This window comes from Nematostella vectensis, chromosome 11, assembly GCF_932526225.1.
Source record: "Nematostella vectensis chromosome 11, jaNemVect1.1, whole genome shotgun sequence".
Classification (NCBI taxonomy): Eukaryota; Metazoa; Cnidaria; class Anthozoa; order Actiniaria; family Edwardsiidae; genus Nematostella; species Nematostella vectensis.
Genome location: NC_064044.1, coordinates 9566102 through 9591823, shown reverse-complemented (window position 1 = coordinate 9591823; position 25722 = coordinate 9566102). Strand labels below are relative to the sequence as shown.

The window sequence follows — 25722 nt, the reverse complement described above, 5'->3', positions numbered from 1 at the left end:
TAGCAGGAAAGTCTTTATCGCAAGCTGCAGATCCCAGTAGTTATTATACGTCGAGCCAAGGCCCATTACTGGCTTAGCATGGAAGTTTTATCGTAAACTACAGATCCAGTAGTTAGTATACGTCACGTCAAGGTCCAATACTGGCTTAGCATGAAGTCTTATCGTAAGCGGCAGATCCTGTAGTTAGTATACGTCACGTCAAGGCCCTTAACTGGCCTAGCATGCAAGTGTTATAGTAAGCGGCAGATACTGTGGTTAGTATACGTCACGTCAAGGTCCAATACTGGCTTAGCATGGCTTATCGTAAACTACAAATCCAGTAGTTAGTATACGTAACGTCAAGGTCCAATACTGGCTTAGAATGGAAGTGTTATCGTAAACTACAGATCCAGTAGTTTTTATACGTCACGTCAAGGTCCAATACTGGCTTAGAATGGAAGTGTTATCGTAAACTACAAATCCAGTAGTTAGTATACGTCACGTCAAGGTCCAATACTGGCTTAGCATGGAAGTGTTATCGTAAACTACAAATCCAGTAGTTAGTATACGTCACGTCAATGTCCAATACTGGCTTAGCATGGAGGTGTTATCGTAAACTACAGATCCAGTAGTTCGTATACGTCACGTCAAGGTCCAATACTGGCTTAGAATGGAAGTCTTATCGTAAACTACAAATCCCGTAGTTAGTATACGTCACGTCAAGGTCCAATACTGGCTTAGCATGGAAGTGTTATCGTAAACTACAGATCCAGTAGTTCGTATACGTCACGTCAAGGTCCAATACTGGCTTAGAATGGAAGTCTTATAATAAACTACAAATCACACTGTTTTGATTGACACAAAGCTCACAAGTAAGATCCCGTCGTGCTCTGATGTACACTGAATTTAATGTTAATAACATAATATTTTACTCTCATTTCATTGGTTACTTCATAAGCTGTGATGGTAACCACGGTAACGTACATTTGCGTTTATTGGAACAGCACTTTTTCCAACAATAGGTTAATCAACTGTTTTGATTAGCTCGTCTTGTTGTTCCACCCCTTTGTCAATAAGCAAATGTTATATGATTGAAAACTTCAAAGCATTCTGCTTCAATAAACCAGGTTCAACAGGGCTTATATTTTGTCTTGGCAACAAAAAAATGCTGACAATACTCGTTGTGTTTGGTACACTTGTTTTCATTGGAGCAGGCGTTGGTATTCCATTAGAAAAAGGTATGTTTTCCCGGTTTTTATGTAAATGAATGTTGCCTTTATGTAAAAAGTATAATTTACTTTTTTGAAACGCATTGCTTGTCTCAGTTTTGTGGGATTTGCAATTTGGATATTTTTACACTAATAAACAGCTTGGTTGTGCTTTTACAGTTCCACCCTCATCATCCTTATTACCAACAGTAGATCCTACATGACTTATTACCTGTCATTAGCCGTTGGCATACAGCGTTTTCTTTTTTTTATGATTTGAGCATCACATAAGCGACCATATGTTTGAAGTTCGTGTCCATAATGCAACGGGCCTTACTATTGGTCACAAAGACAGGGTTTATATAAAGTTGGCCAATCAGCATTACTCTACTGATGTTTTTACTCTACATAAATGACATCGGCAATGATTGTAAATCTTCTACCATAAGATTGTTTGCTGATGATACTCTTTTATACAGTGTCATCGAGGCAACTTCTGATGCACATCAGCTCCAGTCTGATCTTACCTCCATCGAGAAATGGGCAGAGAAATGGCTAATGTCCTTTAACCCAACAAAATGTTTTGTCATGAGAGTCACGAGAAATAGGGAACCTATAGTATTTAACTACACATTGATGAACCACATCCTTAAACCAGTTGAACACCATCCATACCTAGGCGTCGAGCTCTCGAACACACTTGATTGGAGCTGGCATATAAACAACAAAGTGTTCAAAGCCAACCAGACCTTAGGTTTTCTTAGGCGCAACCTAAGCAACTGCCCAGAGAACATTAAGGAAGCTGCTTATAAATCGCTCGTTCTTCCACACTTAGAGTATGCCAGCTCTGCCTGGGATCCATGGTTGAAGAAACACGTCAAACAGATTGAGAAGGTTCAAAGGAGGGCGGGTCGTTTTGTTAAAAATTGCTGGGATAGGACTCCTGGCACAGTCACAAACATCCTAAACGATTTGGAGTGGCCCCATCTCTCTAAAAGGCGCCAGGATGCCAGGCTTACATTATTTTACAAGGCTGTTAACAAAAAATCAGCACTTGAGATACCAGACAATATTGATAGACGCACCCGCCAATTACGCAGCTCTCATCCAGATAAATTTATTGAGTTATGTCCAAGAACAGAAGCTTATAAGAACTCGTTTTTTTGTAGGACAATAAAAGAATGGAACAAGCTGCCCCGCCTTACCCTGGATTCCACTAGTGCAGATATTTTTAGAGAACGAATAAAATTAAATTAAATCAATAAAATTATATTAATACCAATAATGCTGTTTAAACGATTTTTATCTTTTTACTTTATTTAATCTTTTTTTTTATTCTGCCTTATTATTATTTGTATTATTATTTATTTTTTATTTATTATTATTATTATTATTATTTCTATTATTATTTTATTTTATGTTTTTTTATTTTTATTTTATTCTATGTTTTTATTATTATTTTTTTATTTTTAATTTTTTTTTAATTCCTTTTTATTTATTTTAGTTAATTAATTAATTAATGTATTTATTTATACAATTAATTTATATCCACAGTGATGGTAACCCCTTTGAGGATTAACAATGTAGATGTAGATGTAGAGCATCCAAGGGTCACTGTTTTGATTGACACAAAGCTCACAAGTAAGATTCCGTCGTGCTCTGATGTACACTGAATTTTATGTTAATAACATAATATTTTACTCTCATTTCATTGGTTACTTCATAAGCTGTGATGGTAACCACGGTAACGTACATTTTCGTTTATTGGAACAGACTTTTTCCAACAATAGGTTAATCAAGTGTTTTGATTAGCTCGTCTTGTTGTTCCACCCCTTTGTCAATAAGCAAATGTTATATGATTGAAAAAGCTTAACAGCCGACTTCAAAGCATTCTGCTTCAATAAACCAGGTTTAACAGGGCTTATATCTGGTCTTGGCAACAAAAAATGCTGACAATACTCGTCGTGTTTGGTACACTTGTTTTCATTGGAGCAGGCGTTGGTATTCCATTAGAAAAAGGTATGTTTTTCCCGGTTTTTATGTAAATGAATGTTGCCTTTATGTAAAAAGTATAATTTACTTTTTTGAAACGCATTGCTTGTCTCAGTTTTGTGGGATTTGCAATTTGGATATTTTTACACTAATAAACAGCTTGGTTGTGCTTTTACAGTTCCACCCTCATCATCCTTATTACCAACAGTCGATCCTACATGACTTATTACTTGTCATTAGCCGTTGGCATACAGCGTTTCCTTTTTTTTATGATTTGAGCTTCACATAAGCGACCATATGTTTGAAGTTCGTGTCCATAATGCAACGGGCCTTACTATTGGCCACAAAGACAGGGTTTATATAAAGTTGGCCAATCAGCATCCAAGGGTCACTGTTTTGATTGACACAAAGCTCACAAGTAAGATTCCGTCGTGCTCTGATTTACACTGAATTTAATGTTAATAACATAATATTTTACTCGCATTTCATTGGTTACTTTATAAACTGTGATGGTAACCACGGTAACGTACATTTTCGTTTATTGGAACAGCACTTTTTCCAACAATAGGTTAATCAAGTGTTTTGATTAGCTCGTCTTGTTGTTCCACCCCTTTGTCAATAAGCAAATGTTATATGATTGAAAAAGCTTAACAGCCGACTTCAAAGCATTCTGCTTCATGAAACCAGGTTCAACAGGGCTTATATCTGGTCTTGGCAACAAAAAATGCTGACAATACTCGTCGTGTTTGGTACACTTGTTTTCATTGGAGCAGGCGTTGGTATTCCATTAGAAAAAGGTATGTTTTCCCTGTTTTTATGTAAATGAATGTTGCCTTTATGTAAAAAGTACAATTTACTTTTTTGAAACGCATTGCTTGTCTCAGTTTTGTGGGATTTGCAATTTGGATATTTTTACACTAATAAACAGCTTGGTTGTGCTTTTACGGTTCCACCCTCATCATCCTTATTACCAACAGTCGATCCTACATGACTTATTACTTGTCATTAGCCGTTGGCATACAGCGTTTCCTTTTTTTTATGATTTGAGCTTCACATAAGCGACCATATGTTTGAAGTTCGTGTCCATAATGCAACGGGCCTTACTATTGGCCACCAAGACAGGGTTTATATAAAGTTGGCCAATCAGCATCCAAGGGTCACTGTTTTGATTGACACAAAGCTCACAAGTAAGATTCCGTCGTGCTCTGTTGTACACTGAATTTAATGTTAATAACATAATATTTTACTCGCATTTCATTGGTTACTTTATAAGCTGTGATGGTAACCACGGTAACGTACATTTTCGTTTATTGGAACAGCACTTTTTCCAACAATAGGTTAATCAAGTGTTTTGATTAGCTCGTCTTGTTGTTCCACCCCTTTGTCAATAAGCAAATGTTATATGATTGAAAAAGCTTAACAGCCGACTTCAAAGCATTCTGCTTCATGAAACCAGGTTCAACAGGGCTTATATCTGGTCTTGGCAACAAAAAATGCTGACAATACTCGTCGTGTTTGGTACACTTGTTTTCATTGGAGCAGGCGTTGGTATTCCATTAGAAAAAGGTATGTTTTCCCTGTTTTTATGTAAATGAATGTTGCCTTTATGTAAAAAGTACAATTTACTTTTTTGAAACGCATTGCTTGTCTCAGTTTTGTGGGATTTGCAATTTGGATATTTTTACACTAATAAACAGCTTGGTTGTGCTTTTACGGTTCCACCCTCATCATCCTTATTACCAACAGTCGATCCTACATGACTTATTACTTGTCATTAGCCGTTGGCATACAGCGTTTCCTTTTTTTTATGATTTGAGCTTCACATAAGCGACCATATGTTTGAAGTTCGTGTCCATAATGCAACGGGCCTTACTATTGGCCACCAAGACAGGGTTTATATAAAGTTGGCCAATCAGCATCCAAGGGTCACTGTTTTGATTGACACAAAGCTCACAAGTAAGATTCCGTCGTGCTCTGTTGTACACTGAATTTAATGTTAATAACATAATATTTTACTCGCATTTCATTGGTTACTTTATAAGCTGTGATGGTAACCACGGTAACGTACATTTTCATTTATTGGAACAGCACTTTTTCCAACAATAGGTTAATCAAGTGTTTTGATTAGCTCGTCTTGTTGTTCCACCCCTTTGTCAATAAGCAAATGTTATATGATTGAAAAAGCTTAACAGCCGACTTCAAAGCATTCTGCTTCATGAAACCAGGTTCAACAGGGCTTATATCTGGTCTTGGCAACAAAAAATGCTGACAATACTCGTCGTGTTTGGTACACTTGTTTTCATTGGAGCAGGCGTTGGTATTCCATTAGAAAAAGGTATGTTTTCCCGGTTTTTATGTAAATGAATGTTGCCTTTATGTAAAAAGTATAATTTACTTTTTTGAAACGCATTGCTTGTCTCAGTTTTGTGGGATTTGCAATTTGGATATTTTTACACTAATAAACAGCTTGGTTGTGCTTTTACAGTTCCACCCTCATCATCCTTATTACCAACAGTCGATCCTACATGACTTATTACTTGTCATTAGCCGTTGGCATACAGCGTTTCCTTTTTTTATGATTTGAGCTTCACATAAGCGACCATATGTTTGAAGTTCGTGTCCATAATGCAACGGGCCTTACTATTGGCCACCAAGACAGGGTTTATATAAAGTTGGCCAATCAGCATCCAAGGGTCACTGTTTTGATTGACACAAAGCTCACAAGTAAGATTCCGTCGTGCTCTGATGTACACTGAATTTAATGTTAATAACATAATATTTAACTCTCATTTCATTGGTTACTTCATAAGCTGTGATGGTAACCACGGTAACGTGTACCGCACTGACAAGACTATTATTTATTCCTTAGGTTTCGTTAGTCAGGGGCTGCAGGATAGTCACCGTGACAGATGAATCCTCTGCTCTTACTATCCTACAGCCCTTGGTTATTTTCAATGTCTTTTTTTTCGCCAATTTACAGACATTTATGATTGAGTGAATGAATAGATAATTTAGTCTTTTTTTCGTTTCTAGGCAACCTGAAGGTTGAATATGTATTTAGCGTTGCCGTCTTGTGAACTTTGCAGCAGCGTTTTATAAGTGCTAATTAGTGCAAAAAAGGTTTATTGACCAACCTTTGTTAAAACAGCAAACCGTCAGATTAACTTACATGTTTCCTACTGTCAGATGAAAAAATACACGTATTATTCGAAGGAGGGTGGGATAGAAAAGGGGGGGGGGGGGGGTGCAAAACAAAATTCAGAACCGAAATTGAAAATTAGATACAAAAATTATACATGGTGTCAAGGGGTATTAAACGAAGCACATCACTAGAGGCATACAGCAGTCATATTAGGTGAGCGTTCAAACAGACAAGCAACCACCTGAGAAACGCAACGGTCCGTGAAGCATTGTAAAAATAGAGTCGCGTGCCGGCGGCGGCGGCGAGATATAAGTTCAAAGAGAAAGTGAGCTGTCACCTCAGCAATCATGTCTCATACCAACATCACAAAATTGGCCGTAACTAGGCAGGTTTTCGAACAATGGAATCGAGCGTTGTTTCACTCCCTATTTTATATAGAACCCACGATCGCGTAGGTTTTTAGACAAAAGAAATCAAAATATAACTAGAAAGGATCTCGTTGAATCGAGGCAGGAGACATTTCGGACAAAGGTTAGAGATATTTTATTCGCTGGATACAATATTCAACACAAATTGGGAATGCATTTTTTTTTTTTTATTAAGAAATCGCTGACAAAGTACCCTAATTCCCGTGATTCATGCTAGCAAAGATTAGTGTAGCTTGTTTGTACATTTTCGTTTATTGGAACAGCACTTTTTCCAACAATAGGTTAATCAAGTGTTTTGATTAGCTCGTCTTGTTGCTCCATCCCTTTGTCAATAAGCAGATGTTAGATGTTATATGATTGAAAAAGCTTAACAGCCGACTTCAAAGCATTCTGCTTCAATAAATCAGGTTCAACGGGGCTTATATCTTGGCTTATATCTTGGGAACAAAAAATGCTGACAATACTCGTTGTGTTTGGTACACTTGTTTTTATTGGAGCAGGCGTTGGTATTCCATTAGAAAAAGGTATGTTTTTCCCGGTTTTTATGTAAATGAATGTTGCCTTTATGTAAAAAGTATCATTCACTTTTTTTGGAGGCATTGCTTGTCTCAGTTTTGTGGGATTTGCAATTTGAATATATATATATATATATATATATATATTCTGTTACTTTTCGCGCGCAGTAAATAAAAGTGAAACTTTCCTTTGCCGTCACTGTGAATGTCTAAACTTATCCCTCAATTTGGCGCAAACTTTAGATTTATCTTTTATAAGAATAAGAGCATTTTGGTGCCATCCATAATAGTAGAAAAAAGGGGAAAAAACAGTGACCTAAAACCAACAAAGTTTGACGTATTAGTTTAGGTGTCTTTAGTACTTAGAACCAAGACGTCCTAAGGTAACCAAGCTCAATTAGTCTGTATCTTGGTTTAGATAAATGGTCATCCATAGGATTCATTACAGCGTTGGTGTGAGTAAATGACCATTCTACTACCTTTAATTAAAACTGGTATTATCCTTTTTGAGAAGAAAAAAAGCGTGAGAAGTAGTCAGATGACGCATGCAGCATCAGTTTTGCTTTTTCTCGCAAGTGCTCGCCAAAGACCATTCTGGCGGCCCTATCTTTGGCTACTTCGAGAATAACATTTTAGGCGGGTGAGAAAGGCTCATACAATAAGGCAATTCTTCTGCAGTGAGGGGGTTTCCCGAGGGGGGTTGGGGGGGGGAAGGGGGGGGGGGGGGTGAGATCTTACTTTTGTCATTTCTTGCCCAAGAGAAAGACAGCGAAAATTAGATAAGATAAATAAAGATTAATAAGAATTGTACGCGTCACAAATTCTAGTTGGGCGACCAGAAACCAGGAAACGATAATATTTTTATATGGCCTTTATGGTAAAATCCATAATAATTCTCTTTTGGTTTGACAACGTTTTGAATCAGATGTATATAAACAAAAATTGGATCCACCCTCAAAGTCGTGTCGGCTGGCCCTCCTACGTCCTTCAAACCGGCGTTTTTTCGCCATGTTTACCCAGTGTTTTCGTTATCTCCCAAAAAGGCGGCCGCCATCTGGCTTATTCTGCCCGCGAGTCCTTCCCTTCTCCAAACTGAGGCAACTGTTCCCATGTAAAGCCGCATTGTCACCAGTTTACTTCCGGTCGATTACTTAACCATCTCCGATGAAAACAATAAAAATATTTTTAAATTGTGAAAGAAGAGTGTCTATTGGAAGTTTCTGTTAGGAGGTGACTGATAATTTAGAGCGGATAGCCTGTCAATGTGTAGTTCCAGAAAATATCGTCCATACCCCTCCTATTGAGGGGTATTGTCCATATGAAGAAAACATTGTCGTTTTGGGAATCTGGTACCGATCAATCTTAGATTCTTTTCAAAGACTTTCTTCATTGACTAAAAATGGTCACAGTCACTGTTCCTCTCTTCTGATTACAAGTCATAAAGCACCTGCGGTACGGCAACCTTTACAATTACAAGAATAATGCAGTTTTTTCCAAATGAGAAATGTATTAGTTTCCTTATATGGGAGTGACCGCGTTTGAAAAAAAATACAACTGTTGGCTAAAATTTCTTGATGTGGGAGGTATGACCCCCACCCCTCTGGAATTTCCATTTCCCTGGAAAAAAAAAAGCAACTGTTAAGGAAAAAGGGCATTTTACACCCCCTCCCCTCTGGAAATTCCTGGGATCAGGAACCCAACACCCCCCGGAATTTCCAATCCCCTCAATGGGGGGGGGGGGGGGAGGAATATTTACTGAAACTACACAATGCCGCTTTAATATCTGAGCCTGGAAAATATCACCTGGTTACATCATAGCTAGTTTAATCTAAAAGATGTGGTGATTTATGAGGATGGTCTGATATATAATTCTCATCTACAGGGTATGATACCGTGCATGACCGGATTCTTGCAGTCAATGCAGCTCACGCGAAGAGGCGGGAATCGAAACAAGAAAGCACACCGACAAACGTGTTTGGAGAGATCGAGAAAAACAATGAAAGTAGGTGACGGTATGCCATTTTTTATAATATCATCTGAGTTCAAAAGAGAGAAAAGAAAAACAATGAAAGTAGGTGACGGTATGCCATTTTTAATATCATCTGAGTCCAAAAGAGAGAAAAGAATAAAGGGCGATAGTTAGCTGTACGCTAATATACCCTGGCTTACATTAATCACTCCACGGGCGTAGCCAGGAGGAGGACCCCCCCCCCCCCCCCCCCCCCCTCCCTTCACAAAATAACGAGTATTTCTTCCCGAAACACGTTAAAATGGTATATTTCGTCGTTTGAATATGTTCTGATGCCGTAAATACCCATTTTATAAGTTGCTGGTTAAAAAAAAAAAAAAAAATGATATGTTCCTTTTTTCCCAGGTGGGACCTTTCTTTTCTCCCCAGCAAACATACATTGGTTATGATGTTTTTTTTTGTGTGTGTGTTTTTTTTTTTTTTTACTCCAGCCAGTAGTGGCTAGGCATGTATCATCCGAATATGTAACAACAACCGTATTTGTAACAACAATCAACCAGATATGTAACAACAACCGTATTTGTAACAACAATCAACCAGATATGTAACAACAACCGTATTTGTAACAACAATCAACCAGATATGTAACAACAACCGTATTTGTAACAACAATCAACCAGATATGTAACAACAACCGTATTTGTAACAACAATCAACCAGATATATAACAACAACCGTATTTGTAACAACAATCAACCAGATATGTAACAACAACCTTATTTGTAACAACAATCAACCAGATATGTAACAACAACCGTATTTGTAACAACAATCAACCAGATATGTAACAACAACCGTATTTGTAACAACAATCAACCAGATATGTAACAACAACCGTATTTGTAACAACAATCAACCAGATATGTAACAACAACCGTATTTGTAACAACAATCAACCAGATATGTAACAACAACCGTATTTGTAACAACAATCAACCAGATATGTAACAACAACCGTATTTGTAACAACAATCAACCAGATATGTAACAACAACCGTATTTGTAACAACAATCAACCAGATATGTAACAACAACCGTATTTGTAACAACAATCAACCAGATATGTAACAACAACCGGATTTGTAACAACAATCAACCAGATATGTAACAACTATCAACCGGATTTGTAACAACCTAAGGATTTCGTCAAATCGTTTGGATACAAACTCATTATGACATTTATAACACAGGTCAAACATCGTTGGTTAAGTATGTCGGGGGGGACTCTAACAATAATGTTATCAAAATACCGTTCGGTGCATATCTTTTAGCAGATACATTGTTAGAAAGTCAAATTTAGTTATCCTGTCTATGGAGGTAAGGGTGGGTGCACTGGCAGTCACGTGGCGTGACGTCATTGACGACGTCATCAATAACAAAAATACCTATATCATATCACTGTAACAGTCCTAGGGGACCAAACTTGGTTGACGTGTCCATGCTGGCAAGGGGGGGGGGGGGGGGGGGAACTGGCGAAGTCACGTGACGTGACGTCATCGATGACATCATGGAAATTACTTATATCATTTCATTGAAACAGGAAGGGCCTGCAAACCGTCCCCCGAAATTTGGATTGTGCTCGCAGTTTTCAGCCACACTCGTATTCATTTTTAAAATGCTCGCTGTTCGATATTTATTTATTCATTCATTTATTTATTCTTAAAATGCTGGCTGTCGGATAAACTAAACGGGGTACTGGAATGTTCCCAAATGGGAAGGGGTTAAAATTAACACACACAGTCTCTATGATTTTGATTCACAAACATGACTCTTCAATTAATACATCTATGCTTCTGTATAAATATCAATCTTATAATTTCTATCGTATGGCGTTTCGTGCCACCCCCGCCTATTGGTTGATAAGACGTGTTTTATTGTGAACGTAAGCGTGCCTATAATAGGTGACCAATTTTTAATTTTAATTAAACCGTATCGTACCGTAAGCGTATAGGGGGAGGGATAGACAGAGGGGATAAAAACAGAAACCTTTTTCCTTTTCCACCACACTTAGTTCACCGTTTCCTTACATCCTTACCCTTGTCCTGCCACGATGTGGTGCTTTTTCATTAGGGTTTACCCATGTGAAGTCTCCTGTCACCGAGCCGCCAGACCTCGTCCCAAACAGCTAGCTTTCCACTTCTTTTCTTATTTCTACCTTCTCCCTTTTGACGTTTCACACAGTTCACCTTTTCTCAGCATTATTTCCCTGCCTCGCACAAAGACGTGCTATTTTGTTATTGGTATTTGTTTAACATCAACCTCTATTTTTGTTTAATTAACATGTCATATCATACTACATTCCTTTACCTCACCAGCTGCATCCCTCCGCGCTAACTTTATTCCGCTCAGCAACTTTCAACCACTACACATCACACAACCATCACTCTTGTTATCTTCCCTTATCACAGTCAAATATTACACTCTCGATACCTCTCTTCACCTCCTTATACCACACTTCTTACTAGTCACCACTACCAAATAATCCTCTTTACAACGCACACAAATCCGTTTACAATCATATTCCTTAAAAATGTCTTGTTAGCCCTATATATCCTACATAAAAATAATCCCGCTTCATATTCACATCTACAGTCTCACTGCTGCCTTCACGCAATCATATTGCCTTCCATGACCACGAGAAATATTATTACTACATATTTATTTATTATAAGTAAAATACTTAGTCCGCGTCTGTCCGGATCCTCGTTTTATTTACACCCATAATGTTTGAAGCATTATTAATGATCAAACAAGTTTGGTCTTCTAGGATGGTTTCAGTGGGATGATAAAGGTTATTTTTGTTTTGATGACGTCGTCTAGCGTGGACACGTCAAGCAAGTTTGACCTTCTAACAATGTATATGCTAGTAGATATGCACGAAACGGTATTTTGATGACGTCATCCTTAGAGTCCCCCCCAACATACTTTAGACCAAACGATGTTTGACCTGTGTTATAAATGGAGTTTGTATTTAAACGATTTGACGAAATCCTTTAGTTTTTACAAATCCGGTTGATTGTTGTTACAAATCCGGTTGTTAAACGTTGTTACAAATCCGGGTGATTTTTGTTACAAATCCGGTTGACTAGTTTGTTTACATATCCGGTTGATTTCTGTTACAAATCCGGTTGTTGTTACAAATCTAGTTGTTGTTACATATCCCGTTGATTATTACATATCCGGGTGATACAAAGCATTTTAGCACATGAATAATTGTCCGTATAACGGGATGTTTTTCCCTCAAGCGTCCGCTCCACCGCCCCAATAATATTCCCAGCACAACTAGTTCGACTCGGGACGATTTTTTCCAGAATATATCCTAGCCAGCAAAAAAAAAAAAAAAAAAATGCAGCGGAACAGATCTGTTTTGTGCCCTGGTTAAGTTCTTAGGCTCCCTTCAAAAGTCCTAAATATACTGTATAGACCATAGAAACTCCTTTTCCACTAAGCCACGAAGGATTCTCAAGCCGCGCATACCTTGGCCTGAGTCATCCAGAAATTTTGGAGTTTTTTATTATTTTTTTTTTTTATAATGACATGATACTTATCTTAAGAAACACCACACCCTTAATCGTATAGGCCAGTCCTATACTAAGATCAATTGTTCTTTTTTTCTTGTCCAAACAGACAAACACATAAAGATGTATCAAGGGGACATTATCCTCGACCCCGAACAAGAGAGAATGATCAAGAACAGGAATAGGAACAAACGAAATGCTGTTCGCTCCAAGTCTTCACTTTGGACCTCTCGTGTGATTCCCATTTATGTGCCCTCGCATATGAGTAAGTGAAGTGTCAAATCATCATAATCATCACCATCATCGCCATCATCATGATAATCATCACCGTCGTCGTCGCCATTGATTGATTTGAACTAACACTTATGGTCTACGTTCACAGGTCATATAGAACAAAACCTCGCTGACGCCATCGTTCAGCTTCAAAGTCACACGTGTCTAAAGTTTGTGCATTACAGCGGTCAGGCTAATTTCATTCACATAACTAACACGAACGGGTACGTACCCCTGCCCTGCCCCGCCCTGCCCTGCCCCGCACTGCCCTGCCCCGCCCTCAACCCAATTCTCTTGTTAACCTTTCAGGTGCTCTTCCAAGATCGGAAAGATGTACTACCAAACTGGTCCACAAACTCTCTCGCTTGGTTCAGGCTGCAATCAAGTGGGCGTCATTTTACATGAGTTGCTCCATGCTGTTGGTATGTACAGTGTCACACACTCCCGTCACGCAGACTTACAAACTCACAGACGCGGCTCGTCATATAAACTTGAAATGTCATACATTCACACTTGTCATGCAGCTCTTAAATATCACGCTTGTCACGCAACATTCATACCACATATCGCACAACTTTTAAATGTCACACAAGTCCTTTCAGTATCGTTTATCCCGCAAGCGACAAATATGCGTCGCGTCACTATGGTGTACGAGCGTTTTTTTGCAACATCGATTTTTAGCGCAACATGCTGCACGAATAAACGATTGTAACATGATTTTCCGCCTAGTTTTTTACGCAACATTTTGTTTTGCAGCATGCTGCAGAATTTTAAATCAGGATCAAAATCTTGCAACAAAAAATGACGAATTATGAAAAAATCGATCCATGTAACATCACGTCGTCGTTTTTTTTTTGTGCAACAAATCCCACAATCCATTGTTTTCCAAGACGATTGTCCAAGAAATATACCCGGCTCACGTCATGCGGACCAATGTGTATTAAGGTGATGTTGCAAACGATGTTGCAAACGATGTTGCAAAACGATCCATGTAACATGTACACCGAAAATAGTTGCGTCGTTTGTTGCGCGAAAAAAAAACGATATTGCAAACGACGCGTGTAACATCACCTTTACACGACGCAAGTGCGGAGCCCGACATGACGAAAAAACATGACTTAACGCTTCAAATAAGCTCATTTCAGATCTAATAAGGCGGAAAACTTCTCTAAGTACTTAGTGAGTAATAGCAAACAAAATATAAAATGCGACTTTTTTTAAAGTGTCATTGAAATTTAAGCTTTTCGTCCCTGAGCTCATACATAGCGCAAGGATGATCAAGGAAAAAAAATCTTAAAAAGCAAAAATCTGGGTATGTGCATTTCGGCCTCACGTTATTTGTGTTTCAAAAATCAGTCCGGAATACAACGAACCGATAGCCATTGTAAGAAATTGTGTCTTCTACCTCTATCTCGAATTGCGAATTTTCCAGGATTTTCCGTCATGTCGCGGAACCCCCAATCAAAAGACCTTTTGCAGCAGTTGATCGTGTCCAGAGACGTGCTACGAAATACATCTTTCACATGCGATTTCAATTATAAATACAGGCCTAGTTTAACCTAAACCTCTTGCCAATATGCTATTGGCAAAGCCAAAGCCACGGGCCTAGTAAAGGTTAATTCGAACATTTTCCCAATGCAGCTAGCTCGTAGTTCCCGTTTGAGGTCTCGAAGTAACCCGAATGTTACCCTTTTGTCTATAGAAAATGTATTACTGTGACTGTTCAAAGATCATTCTTTTAGAACCGTTAGACTCTGGAACTCCCTGGCAACGACTTAAAACTCTCTTGTAGCTCAACTTCTTGTAGCTTAACTTCAGGTCTCTCAAAAAAGTTATCATGAAATACTATGCCGACGCCCTAAAATATAGCTCAATCCGGATGATCCACGCACGTGGAAATCTATATGTCTGTCATGTAACGTATTTGACGTTTAACGTAATTTGTCCCACCCCGTACGCTGCTGCTTTTAACTTGTTGTAATATAATTGTATATATCGTTCTGTTTTTTTTTTTTTTTTTTTGCTTGAGCGACCACTGTAATTGGCTTAGCACTGTTATGGCGACCCTGGAATACACCCTGCGTAGGAATAGACCCTCGCCATATAACACCATATTTACATGTTACACCGTACCACTCGACGGTGACACAATCACAATGTGTCACACAAAAGAGTCACGGTACCTTAATGCATTTTTGCATTATTTCATCCAGGATTTTGGCACGAGCAATCTCGATCAGATCGAGACAAGTATGTCAGGATCAACTGGGAAAACATCCTAGACGGTAAAACACCAAACAAACATGCATCCCCAAGAGCAATGAATATGACTTTTCTAATAATATTGACTTTTTTAGAGTCCCTGCCAAATACCAATTAATATCTTTTTTTATCATCGTAGCAAGATAAAATAATAAGTGTGAGAAATCATCCATGTTAAATAGGCTAATACTTTAGGAACGCTATGTTGTTATATTTTATTATTGAATTCGGGAGAGAAAATATAACACTTTGTTGTTAACGGATATTTTTTTTAATTTGTATCCGAAATGTGGCTGAATATGTCCCTCTAATACAGGTTTTGCGGACCAGTTTGACAAGTATGGATCACAAACAATCGATGACATTGGAATGGATTACGACTACAAGTCCATCATGCACTACAGCCGAAAAGCGTTCACTAAAAATGGCAATCCTACCATTGAAGCCATCCACGACCCAAACATGGAGTTTAGCAACGGCAACATTCTAAGTCCCAAAGACATCATAGAGATCAACGCTCTCTACGACTGCAAAAGTAAGTACCAATGCGGGAAAAGGGGTGGTTCCCTTGAATCGGAACCACGGGCAATAGGACAGTTTAGTGGTTGTTATGTGTTGTTTGCTGGTGGTTATGTTTTATTTTAGGTATTTCAGCGTACAGACAATTAAGGCCATTTTCCTCTGTTTTTGCTCTTTTATTGCTTACAAGGGGAGGGGGGTACGCTATTTGCTATGACCTCTTTGAATGCGCCCCCCCCCCCCCCCTCCCCTCAGCCAATCCTGGGTACGCGCCTGTTTACACTTTTTTCAAATTTGTCCATGTACCGGAACCTTTTGTTTTTAACAAACAAGCAAATCAGCGTTATATCAAAAGCAAATAAAAAGAATGCAACTTGTTTCAGGGGCAAGGAAAAGGGGAGAAAGGGGCGCAGTTTATATTTATATTATGAGAAAAGTTCCCATATGAAGAGGACGTTATCGTTATAAATCTAGTATCAAAAAAACTTGGTCAAATCGTATGTAAGTCTCACTCTTCCAATTCGAAGTCCTCTGTGATGCAGCTACCTTAGAAATTGTATTATATGGTGGTTATATTGAAACATTCTTAATATAGGCGATTCTTCAATAAAAAAAGGCGGGTTTTTTTTGCATTCTTTGCGCTTTCTGATTCTAATTTCAAGAATAAAAAAATATTTTTACATCCATTTAATAAATAATGTATTTGTGATAAAGTTATTGTGTTTCCATAGCAATTCAATTCGGCTGGTCTAGCTGGTCAGCGTACACACCCTGTGATGACAACTGCTACAAGTCTCGTCAGCGGTATTGCTACCACTCCGGTAATGTGCACGCGTGTGGCGGGAACGTGAACGTGTACGGGATCGAGAAAGATACCGTGAAATGTCCTACCACAGAGTGCCCAGGTAATCATTTGAAAAAAATAATCTGTGAGCGGTTGCCTTTATCGCTTATGATTTCATAACTTGAGCTCTTTGATCTTTTTCCTGTAGTCTTGAAGCAGCAATTCCGATGATAAGTGTCTATTTGAAGATTCTTCGAGGATGTGACTGATATTTAGAGAGGATGGCCTGTTAATTAGAACGGATTCTCATAGATTCTTTTGTCTCTTGTCGGTTGAGGTTTCCATTTGTCCTCCGGAAGTCAACTGGTTACAATGCCGCCTTAATTTGAAACATTTCACACAAGTGTGCATGCGCTTTATCTACACCTGAAAAAGACTTCCTAACATAGTTTTATGTAAAGTTGATAATTTAATAAATAATTTGAGGCAATGTGCACCCCTTGCTTTTAGAGCCAGTTAACGGACACTGGGGGGCGTGGTCTGCTTGGACCAGCTGTACAGTCACGTGTGATGTGGGTGCGCAAAAAAGGTCACGTAACTGCAACAACCCGGCCCCAAAGAATGGCGGGAAAAACTGTGTGGGTGACGCGAGCGAAAGTGTCACGTGCGTCAAAAGAAGATGCCACCTGGGTATGGAAAAATGCATATGTTACTACAGAAACTGATGTCATGTGTATTCTTGCAAGGTGACATCCTTAACTAGTAGATTGAGCCGGTAGCAATCACGGACATCGTTTTTTTTTTTTTTTTTGCAATTTCACGGATCACGGAGAATTATGTTATTGCCGATAAAAATATGAGATAAAAAGGCAAAAAGCAAAATAACAATAAATGCGCGGTGATAAATCGTTTCACAAATTTCAAGGCTTTCCAATTCCCGGTTCACGCAAAAATCGTCAGGTTTCCCCATTTCACAGTCACGACGAGAAAATACGATTTCACGAGTCACCTCCACAATTTCCCTGTTCTCGTAAATTTTGGTCCAATCACGGATCCTGGACTGACTATTAGGAAAGGGAATGGGAGGGTGTAAAGAAAAAAATTCATACACGATAAAAAAAAACTGGAAAAAAATAAGTGCAGCCCAAAACACACGTCATCAAGGCAAGAAAAAAAAATAATTATAATAATTATTATGCACGACTGAAACCTTACCACTCGACCAGCCCATCCTAATCTTTTTAATGGTCTACCCCTTATCAAAACCTTCAATGTCCAGGTGCTGATGACACGGATTTCGAAAATAACCGAATGGGAATATGGAGCAACAGTCACTCCGACGAAATTGATTGGATCATTCACTCGGGTGTCACTCAAACGGCGTACACAGGTCCGTCCAAAGATCATACTACCGGAACAGGTAAGAACGACAGATATACACAGGTTCTTCTAAGGAACATGCCACTAGCACAGGTAACGAGAACGGTCGATAAAAACAGGTTCGTCTAAGTATCATGTCACTAGCACAGGTAATAAGAACACCGATATACACAGGTTCGTCTAAGGAACATGCCACTAGCACAGGTAAGAACGGTCTATATACACCGGTTCGTCTAGATCATGCCACTAACACAGGTAAGAACCGGTCGATATAAACAGGTTCGTCTAAGTATCATGCCACTAGCACAGGTAAGAACCGGTCGATATAAACAGGTTCGTCTAAGTATCATGCCACTTGCACAGGTAAGAACCGGTCGATATACACAGGTTCGTCTAAGAGGACCATGCCAATAGCACAGGTAAGAACGTTCACTGTAACACTGGTTTGTATAAGAACCATACCGCCGGCACAAAATGAGAGCGGCCGGTCCGTCCAAAGGAACGAACCACCGACACAGGTAGTAACGGCTGATATGTACGCGTTCGTCTAATGACCATACCACAGGCATAAGGGAGAACAGCCGCTATATACGGGTCCGTCCAAGGACTATACCTCACCGACACAGGTAATAACGGCTGATATATACGGGTTCGTCTTTGTACCATACCAACGGCATAAGTAAGAACGGCCGCTATATACAGGTCCGTCCAAGGACCATAACACTTGCACAGGAAAGAAGTATATCACACAGGTCCGTTTCAGAGACCATACCACCATGATCTCATCCTTACCTTTATAATTTTCCTTTTTGCACAGGGAATTAAATAAAATGTATTGAACTAAATTGAATTCAATTGGAGCTCGCCTCTAATGATGTTAAATTTATTGCATGTGTTTATTTATATCCCTTGTCGACAGTGCTGAAAAACGTATGCGCATGCGCGTGCTCTGGCGAAAACAAGCACAATCGTAGTGTTGAATCGTTCGAGAAAAGGTACGAAAGGCTGACTTCAGTCGCTGATTTGACTAACTGTACAGCATTTAAACCATACTGTACAAAAGATGACAGATTTGTGTGATAGTGAGGGAGTCATAAAGAAAATTATAGCCTTAGGTTTGGTCTAGTTTTCTTAGCATTCGCCAAAATGTGACAGTTCGCCGGTAAAAAGCCGCCATTTCAAAACAAAAAGGCTGGTTTAACCGCGCGGTACTGGAACTAGTCTTGCGTTTTTCAGCACTGGCTCCCTTGTCTGCTTCTTAGGCTCCCGTAGCTTTCAGGCGCTCTCTCATTGGTTAGCGGTCTAACGGCCCTCTCGACTTCGAAATGGCTTACGTGTCACGACATACCTAGTAAAACGAGGCAAGAGATGAAACTCTTTTTACACGCTATAGAAAACACGCCAGAAAATTTCTTTAGTCCGAATTCATCGGCCTAAAATGGGAGTTCCCTGTGCTTCTATCATCATCTTTGCTCTTCTGATCATGCAACGTCTTCTAGGTTCTTATTTATACATCGAATCCTCATCTCGCGTCAACGGCGATAGCGCCAAACTGGTCACCCATTGGATGCCGTACGTGGCTGGGGGACAGTGCATCAAAATCGCCTACAATATGTACGGGAGCACTGTGGGATCCTTGACCGTGAGGGCTGACTACGAAGGGTCTGGGTACAGTAATATTCTCTACAAGTATGGAAATCAAGGACAGGAATGGATCATTGGAATGGGGAGCATTGACCCTCCTGTTGTAACCAGATACAAGGTGCTTGTGCTGTTGTATGCATGGTTGACTTGGTGTTTAGTTACACAGAGTAAGATAAAACATAAGCAATTATCAGGTCATTTTAACAATACTGAACACAAAACACTATGTCACACATTGTACACATTCTTACAAGGACAAGATGAACATAGCTAGTTGGGCTAAATTCGAAAAACCACGAAAACCTTTTTAAATATGCTGAAATGTGCCTTGTTTTGTGACGCATTCTCCGTGTTTTTATACTCTAACAGCTCACAATCGAGGCGAAAGTTGGTAACACAGGTTATTCCGACATCGCTATTGATGACGTGTATATTGATCCGGGACTCTGCTGTAAGTATGTTAGAGACACAGTAGAACAAACATGACGTCATGATTTACATGTGAGTGTACTTTTGGCGTCATAATTCAGCTCAGGTTACAAATAGACGTCACTAAATGTTGACTGCCAAGCTATTAGTTTTTGGTTGTCAATGCAAGTCAACTTTGAAATAAAAAAGCTTAAAGGCCACAAATAACAAATTTACGATAACCAAAATGACCATCGTGTGTGCCTTCAGCAGCGTCATGGTACTGCGCATGTCTGGAGTCAGTGTTTATTGTAGGCTTGTAATTGTCTACAAACAGTTGAACTTTAAGGCGGGGGTCTACCTGAACTCATAGCAAATTGAGTGGTGTTGCAAAAAAAATCACAACTGTCAAAGTTTTCATCATAACTATAGCAAACCATATATCATTGGAAAGGTTATGAGATGACGATTCTGATTTTATATTTTATTCCGTGAAATATGACAATGTAATTTGATACCAGGCTTTCAAAAAGACACATGTTGAGTAAGGAGAGTTTTTATTTAAGAAAAAATAACTCCTTGCAGATTGAATGGAATTTCGATTTTTCTTCATTGTACTATTGCTAGAACACTAATAATTAAAATGAGTTGAGGAAATTTTGGAATTCCAAAAAATAAGCCAATAGAAGTCATTTAAATTTGCATAATAGGAAAATTGACTTCATCAGTCCATAACTTTCTTTTAAAAAATTAAAGAGGAAATCCCTCAACTCATTTTAATCACCTCAGTTATATCTATCAATGCTGAAAGTTTGAGGTCAATTGAACAAATTCTTGAAGAGATATCTTTTCTTGAAGCCCGAAAAGCAAAAATTCGGGAAAATGCCTTTAAAGTTGACAATAATCACAAAAACGCTGTTTCTTATCATATAAGCAATGTTCTTGAAAATATTTTAGCTAAAATGCTCCAGACTCGTAAGTAACACCCTCAGCACTCCTTAGAGCCTCCTCCCTGCGTACTCTGCGCATCTGGGTGGCCTGTCTTTTCTTCTTTGCCTTTTCAGACACTTGCCTGTCTGCTTTCTGCACCCGCTTTCTGATCCCTGCTTTGTATGGCTGCCAGCAGGAATCAAAAGACTCTCCATCACTTTCTCCCTACTAGCAGCCCCCCCATGAAAATGGCAGACAGCAGATGCTGCTGCAAATCGCACCACCTTTGGGCCATGGTGCTTGTGTTTTGGGCATCGGGCCCAAACCAACGAATTAATACATTCGTTAGGGTTCTGTGTCTTTCCACGAACACATCTCTTCAGTAAATCAGTCTCACTCAAGCTCATGTATACTGGCCGCAGTACCTCTAGAAAAACCTCAGGTAAGCAGTCTGCTGAGTCGTAACTGGAGGTACCGGTGGCTTCGTCCTGTTGGAACTTACACCAGGAATTTGCCCCTTTTGGGCAGTAGCGATGCTGTTTTTGAAGATCTGGCACCCCAATATTGTGGTGTAGAGATGCAATTATATTCTTTTTCATCGCATATACTGCCACATCAATGTCTCTTTCTGTGGGATTGGTATCTTGCACAGTGTTCTGGCGAATTGCCAGACCATACTCCTTTTGGAGTTTTTTTTATCTTGGCCTCTGTGAGGCGGCCACGGCCACCAATCGTATGGCCATCATCTAGCTTCCCTTTTCTCCTACTCTTCAACTGGAGCAACCGCTTTCCCATCCTTTTTTGCACGTGCCCCACACAGTCTAATTTTTCCACCCTACATTCATCGTAAATGTCTTGGACAGAGTTGTGTGATTTACTGTCCCCATCGCAAATCATCCACTTGTACCTGATGTTGTAGCGTTCCATGGATCTACTCCAGAGCACAACAGCACCCTCTGCCTCCATGGCAGGAGAACTTCCAACAAAGTTTATGTCACATGCACCTGAAGCCACATGTTCTAGTATCCAATCCTCAAACTTTCCATCATCAGAAATTTTGCCTCTGTTTATGGTACATGTCTGGCATTGTTTGGAGAGGACATGGTAGTCTAGGACCTCTCCAGTGTCTATAGAAATAGCAAAAACCACTCCAGTGAGTGATGTGAAGCCTCTCTTGGCCCAGGTTCCATCAAAACTGACAGCCACGTCAAGAAGCTCAAACTCCTTGCCATCATCTCCCATCAGCTTCTGACGCAGTCTTTTTGCGGCCGAACACATTTCACGTCTTCCCTCCTCTTCCTGAGCATTGACAATTATGTCCAATTGTTTGTAATATGCTGCTTTGCTAACGCATGGCATATTCATGACTCTGCAAAATGAAGCAAGTCCCTCATATCCATTTCCACTTTCCAGGGAGTGGTACACTACTCGCCGGTTGACATCGAAAGACTTGCCTCTTTGGTGGATTTGACTTGATGTTGTCAGAGTTTCAGTTTCATGACAGGAACTGCACTTAACCTCGAAAGAGGATTTCAGCCCTGCCCTTGCTGAAGTAGTTTCTTTTATTTCAAGTTTACCTGCAATAAAACAAACACTTAGAATCGCTAGCTAATGAATCAGCCATTGATTCAAACAGAATAATTGTTACTTATAATATGAGTCTTACAGTCCCGCTGAGTTCAAGAAATCATAAGGTCACGTATTCTGTGTATATAGTAATTTCCAAATCTGAGACCAATCATATAAACTAAATCACTATATTGAGTTTATCAGCGAAAACAAAATGATGTTATTTTTCAAAATACTCACCTTCTTCGCATCTATGAACATCGGAAAGATATGAAGAGAGGCATCCCAAGTCCACGACTCGATATTCGCAGGCTTCAGCATCATCACCAGATACCTCCTCGTGGTCTGAGTCAAATTTTGAAAGGCTTTGATCGTCCGAAGAAAACTCTCCGTCAAAGCTTTCATTGTAGCCATGGTCGCTAAGCTTCTTTCTAGAAGCACTTGCTGGAGCTTGTTCACTGTGATCTGGAGTATAATCTGCCGATCGAGAGTGTGAGGGTCCTGGTTCTTCGACGAGGCCACGAGTTGTTTGAGAGCTTTCATCTCTGTCTGAGCGGTTCAGCTCCTGTTTTTGCTTGCCGTAAAACACGCGTTTTCTTTTCTTTCGGTACGTCGAAGAGTCTTTTTCTCCGACCATTATTTTTCAAGGTCTTTTAAAGAGTTGATATGAGTTGTATATAGCTTTGAGGATCGCGGTTCGATAAGTTTAGAAGTTTTGCTGGATTTTGCACATATATATCCCATAATAGTTGTGTATTTTGCTGTCAACCGCTGGACAGTTGTTTCAAGAGAGATTTGAGGAGATTTGTATGGCGATTGGGCCCCATTGGAGTAGAAAAAATGCGCCGAATTCAAAAGAAACAGTAATCGTTGCCATGGCAACGTGATCTTCAAACTTGACACAACTTTTTAAAAGCGCTCGGGCTTATCGAAAAAGAGTCAGGACAGTTGTAAGACAACATTGAATTGATAAAGGAATAGCCGAATATGATATTTATCGAAAAAAATTTTTTTTGATGTCTGTAGTGAGTTTCAGGTAGACCCCCGCCTTAAGCTGTCAATGCCTTGTTAAAAAAATATGCAACATTTATTGAAAACTATGTTTATTGACAGTTTGTGGTCATTTCATTTAAATTTAAGTCTCCCACGTGTTCCAAAGGCTTATAAGTCAATATTAGAATTTGACTGAAATTAATTGTGTCCGGGCCGGAGAGCTATTGCAAAGCTCTAACAGTGACACTGCCCCTTTATAATCACTGGTGCATGACCTTCAATTCCAGTTCACGATCTGAACTACGATGTCATTGAATGCGTTCATTTTGTGGATCTCAGTTTATTAGATATGTTTTTCAAGCGCATCATCAGGTTGTTGTTGGCTGGGAGGGGCGATCTTCTTTTCCTTAGATTGTTGTTTCTGATTGTTATTTATTATTTTTTTTGGAAACCACCCGGACAAATTTGGTCCATCCTTACGATCTTTACTTAGCTTGCCAGGATGAGTTTGTTCCCTGTGCATCATGGGCTGCAAGCGGCGAGTGTCAGAAGAATTCCGCTTGGATGTCAACACACTGCAAGCGCAGCTGTAACATCTGCACTCCAGGTAAGAATCATCGTCCTTGGATCAGCCCTTGCCAGTCATACTTTGTCATTGTTTTCCTACTAGAAGACAATTTATGTGATAAGATCAAAATGATGTAAAAGGGCGGATCTAGGGATGGGTCGAGCGGGCCCCGGCCTCTCCTATTTTCAGGTATTTGGCTAAAAAATAACATGATAGAAATATAAGAAAATCAAAGGAAGAACAATTTATGCCCCTTCCCCCCCCCCCCCCCTTCCTTGAAGTCCCTTGCTTCCGCCCCTGATGTATTTGCGAGGTTTGTTTGCCCTACAAACAGTTAACATTATCTTTGTTTCTTGATGTCTCATCTTGTTCTAGCGTGTGCGGATAGCGACGCTACCCAGTGTCCGCTCTGGGCGAAGGCGGGAGAATGCCCCAAGAATGCGGCATGGATGAAAGCAAACTGTGGAAAGAGCTGCGGCTTTTGTGGTATGAACCAGTCAAGGAATGTCAATAACCCACGCCTTTGTCAATTGTTCATCATTGAAAATGCAGCGGTTAGATCGCGGGAAACTAACAATCTAATAAGTCTGATATGTTATTGGTGATATTTGAATGAATAGATATCTTGGTTACTCGCTTGACATAAGAAGTGAAGTGATTCTCTGAGTCATTCTCTGTGTTTCTTTCCTTATATCATTCTCTTATGTAGTATGCCAGGACATTGCGGACACCGTGCAATGCCCACAGTGGGCGACAGCGGGCGAGTGCAGCAGGAATCCAGCATGGATGAAAGAGTACTGCGCAAAAAGCTGTCGTATCTGCGGTGAGCTATACAAAAGATATGACAATATAATACACAAAAGCATTTGAAGGTGTTGTATTCGGGTAGAGGGTGAGGGGAGGGGTGTTGAGTTCATGTATGATGAAAGTTACGTCATGTATGATGAAAGGTATACAAAAGAGTATACTGCGCTTAAAGAATGTCGATCAACTACTCCTATGTTATAAGTTATCATTGAAAATAGAACGATTTATTTGCAAGGAAACTTCAAAATAACAATCTGTAAATTAAGTTTGGTGCGTTATTGACGATATTCGATTGAGAATATCTTGGTTACTCGCTTAAATCAGCCGATGGTAATTATTTGTGTGACTGGGCATTGAGCGAGAGCATAAAATGACGGCGTGATTGGCCTTTTTAAAGGAAGAAGTGAGGATATGAATGTATGTATAAAAGAGTGCACGGTGTTCTTCGGATGAGGTATTGGTGGAAAGCGGCTTATACAACAAGTTTAATCTACTTGTTTTTCGTTGTAGTGTGAGGCTGGAAGAGGAAAACTCCTAAGAAAAAAAAAGCTGGAAAAATGAGGAAATTGTTTGATTTGATAAGGGTTGAATAAAACATAACATATCTTTAAAGTATTTATTGTTTGTTTCTATCTGTGTAATAGACATACGACCATAACTGTGCCCTTATAGGGTTCAGGGGCCTTTTCCCCCCTCTTTGTTTCCAAAAATTTAAAAGGAATGGCCATGGCTGTGTCCCACCAGTTTATATATTTTTTTCTTGTATAACCCTAT

At 39.5% G+C, this 25722-nt stretch overlaps 2 protein-coding genes across 4 annotated transcripts; one reads left to right on the top strand and one right to left on the bottom strand.

Moving 5' to 3' along the window:
- Positions 1-1176: 1176 nt before the first annotated feature.
- LOC5517507 (MAM and LDL-receptor class A domain-containing protein 2) lies at positions 1177-25560 on the top strand. 3 transcript variants are annotated; one of them, XM_048734083.1, is made up of 20 exons: positions 1177-1217; positions 3097-3206; positions 3867-3976; positions 4636-4745; positions 5405-5514; positions 9147-9266; positions 12921-13076; positions 13194-13308; positions 13394-13506; positions 15298-15369; positions 15663-15881; positions 16597-16770; positions 17160-17339; positions 17929-18069; positions 19529-19791; positions 20043-20124; positions 24067-24180; positions 24517-24627; positions 24851-24964; positions 25459-25560. In XM_048734083.1, the coding sequence occupies exons 5-20, from the start codon at positions 5442-5444 to the stop codon at positions 25461-25463; spliced, it is 2052 nt and encodes a 683-aa protein (XP_048590040.1). In that variant the 5' UTR covers positions 1177-1217; positions 3097-3206; positions 3867-3976; positions 4636-4745; positions 5405-5441; the 3' UTR covers positions 25464-25560. The 3 variants fall into 3 exon arrangements, with proteins under 3 accessions (XP_048590040.1, XP_032217938.2, XP_048590041.1); XM_032362047.2 differs by lacking the exons at positions 1177-1217; positions 3097-3206; positions 3867-3976; positions 4636-4745; positions 5405-5514 and adding an exon at positions 7048-7273; XM_048734084.1 differs by lacking the exons at positions 1177-1217; positions 3097-3206; positions 3867-3976; positions 4636-4745; positions 5405-5514 and adding an exon at positions 7576-7719.
- LOC125573562 lies at positions 20622-23628 on the bottom strand. The gene is made up of 2 exons (XM_048734085.1): positions 22821-23628; positions 20622-22588 (listed from the first exon to the last, which is right to left on the bottom strand). Exons 1-2 carry the CDS (start codon positions 23215-23217, stop codon positions 21627-21629), a joined length of 1359 nt encoding a protein of 452 aa, XP_048590042.1. The 5' UTR covers positions 23218-23628; the 3' UTR covers positions 20622-21626.
- Positions 25561-25722: the final 162 nt, after the last annotated feature.

Excerpts from the sequence above, each read along its gene's own strand:
- LOC5517507 (XM_048734083.1), top strand. The coding sequence starts at position 5,442 with ATGCTGACAATACTCGTCGTGTTTGGTACACTTGTTTTCATTGGAGCA. Across the intron at positions 5,515-9,146 it reads TGGTATTCCATTAGAAAAAG|GGTATGATACCGTGCATGAC; the intron begins GTATGTTTTCCC and ends TCTCATCTACAG. Across the intron at positions 13,077-13,193 it reads TTATGTGCCCTCGCATATGA|GTCATATAGAACAAAACCTC; the intron begins GTAAGTGAAGTG and ends CTACGTTCACAG.
- LOC125573562 (XM_048734085.1), bottom strand. The coding sequence starts at position 23,217 with ATGGTCGGAGAAAAAGACTCTTCGACGTACCGAAAGAAAAGAAAACGC. Across the intron at positions 22,589-22,820 it reads TGTTCATAGATGCGAAGAAG|GTAAACTTGAAATAAAAGAA; the intron begins GTGAGTATTTTG and ends GTTTTATTGCAG.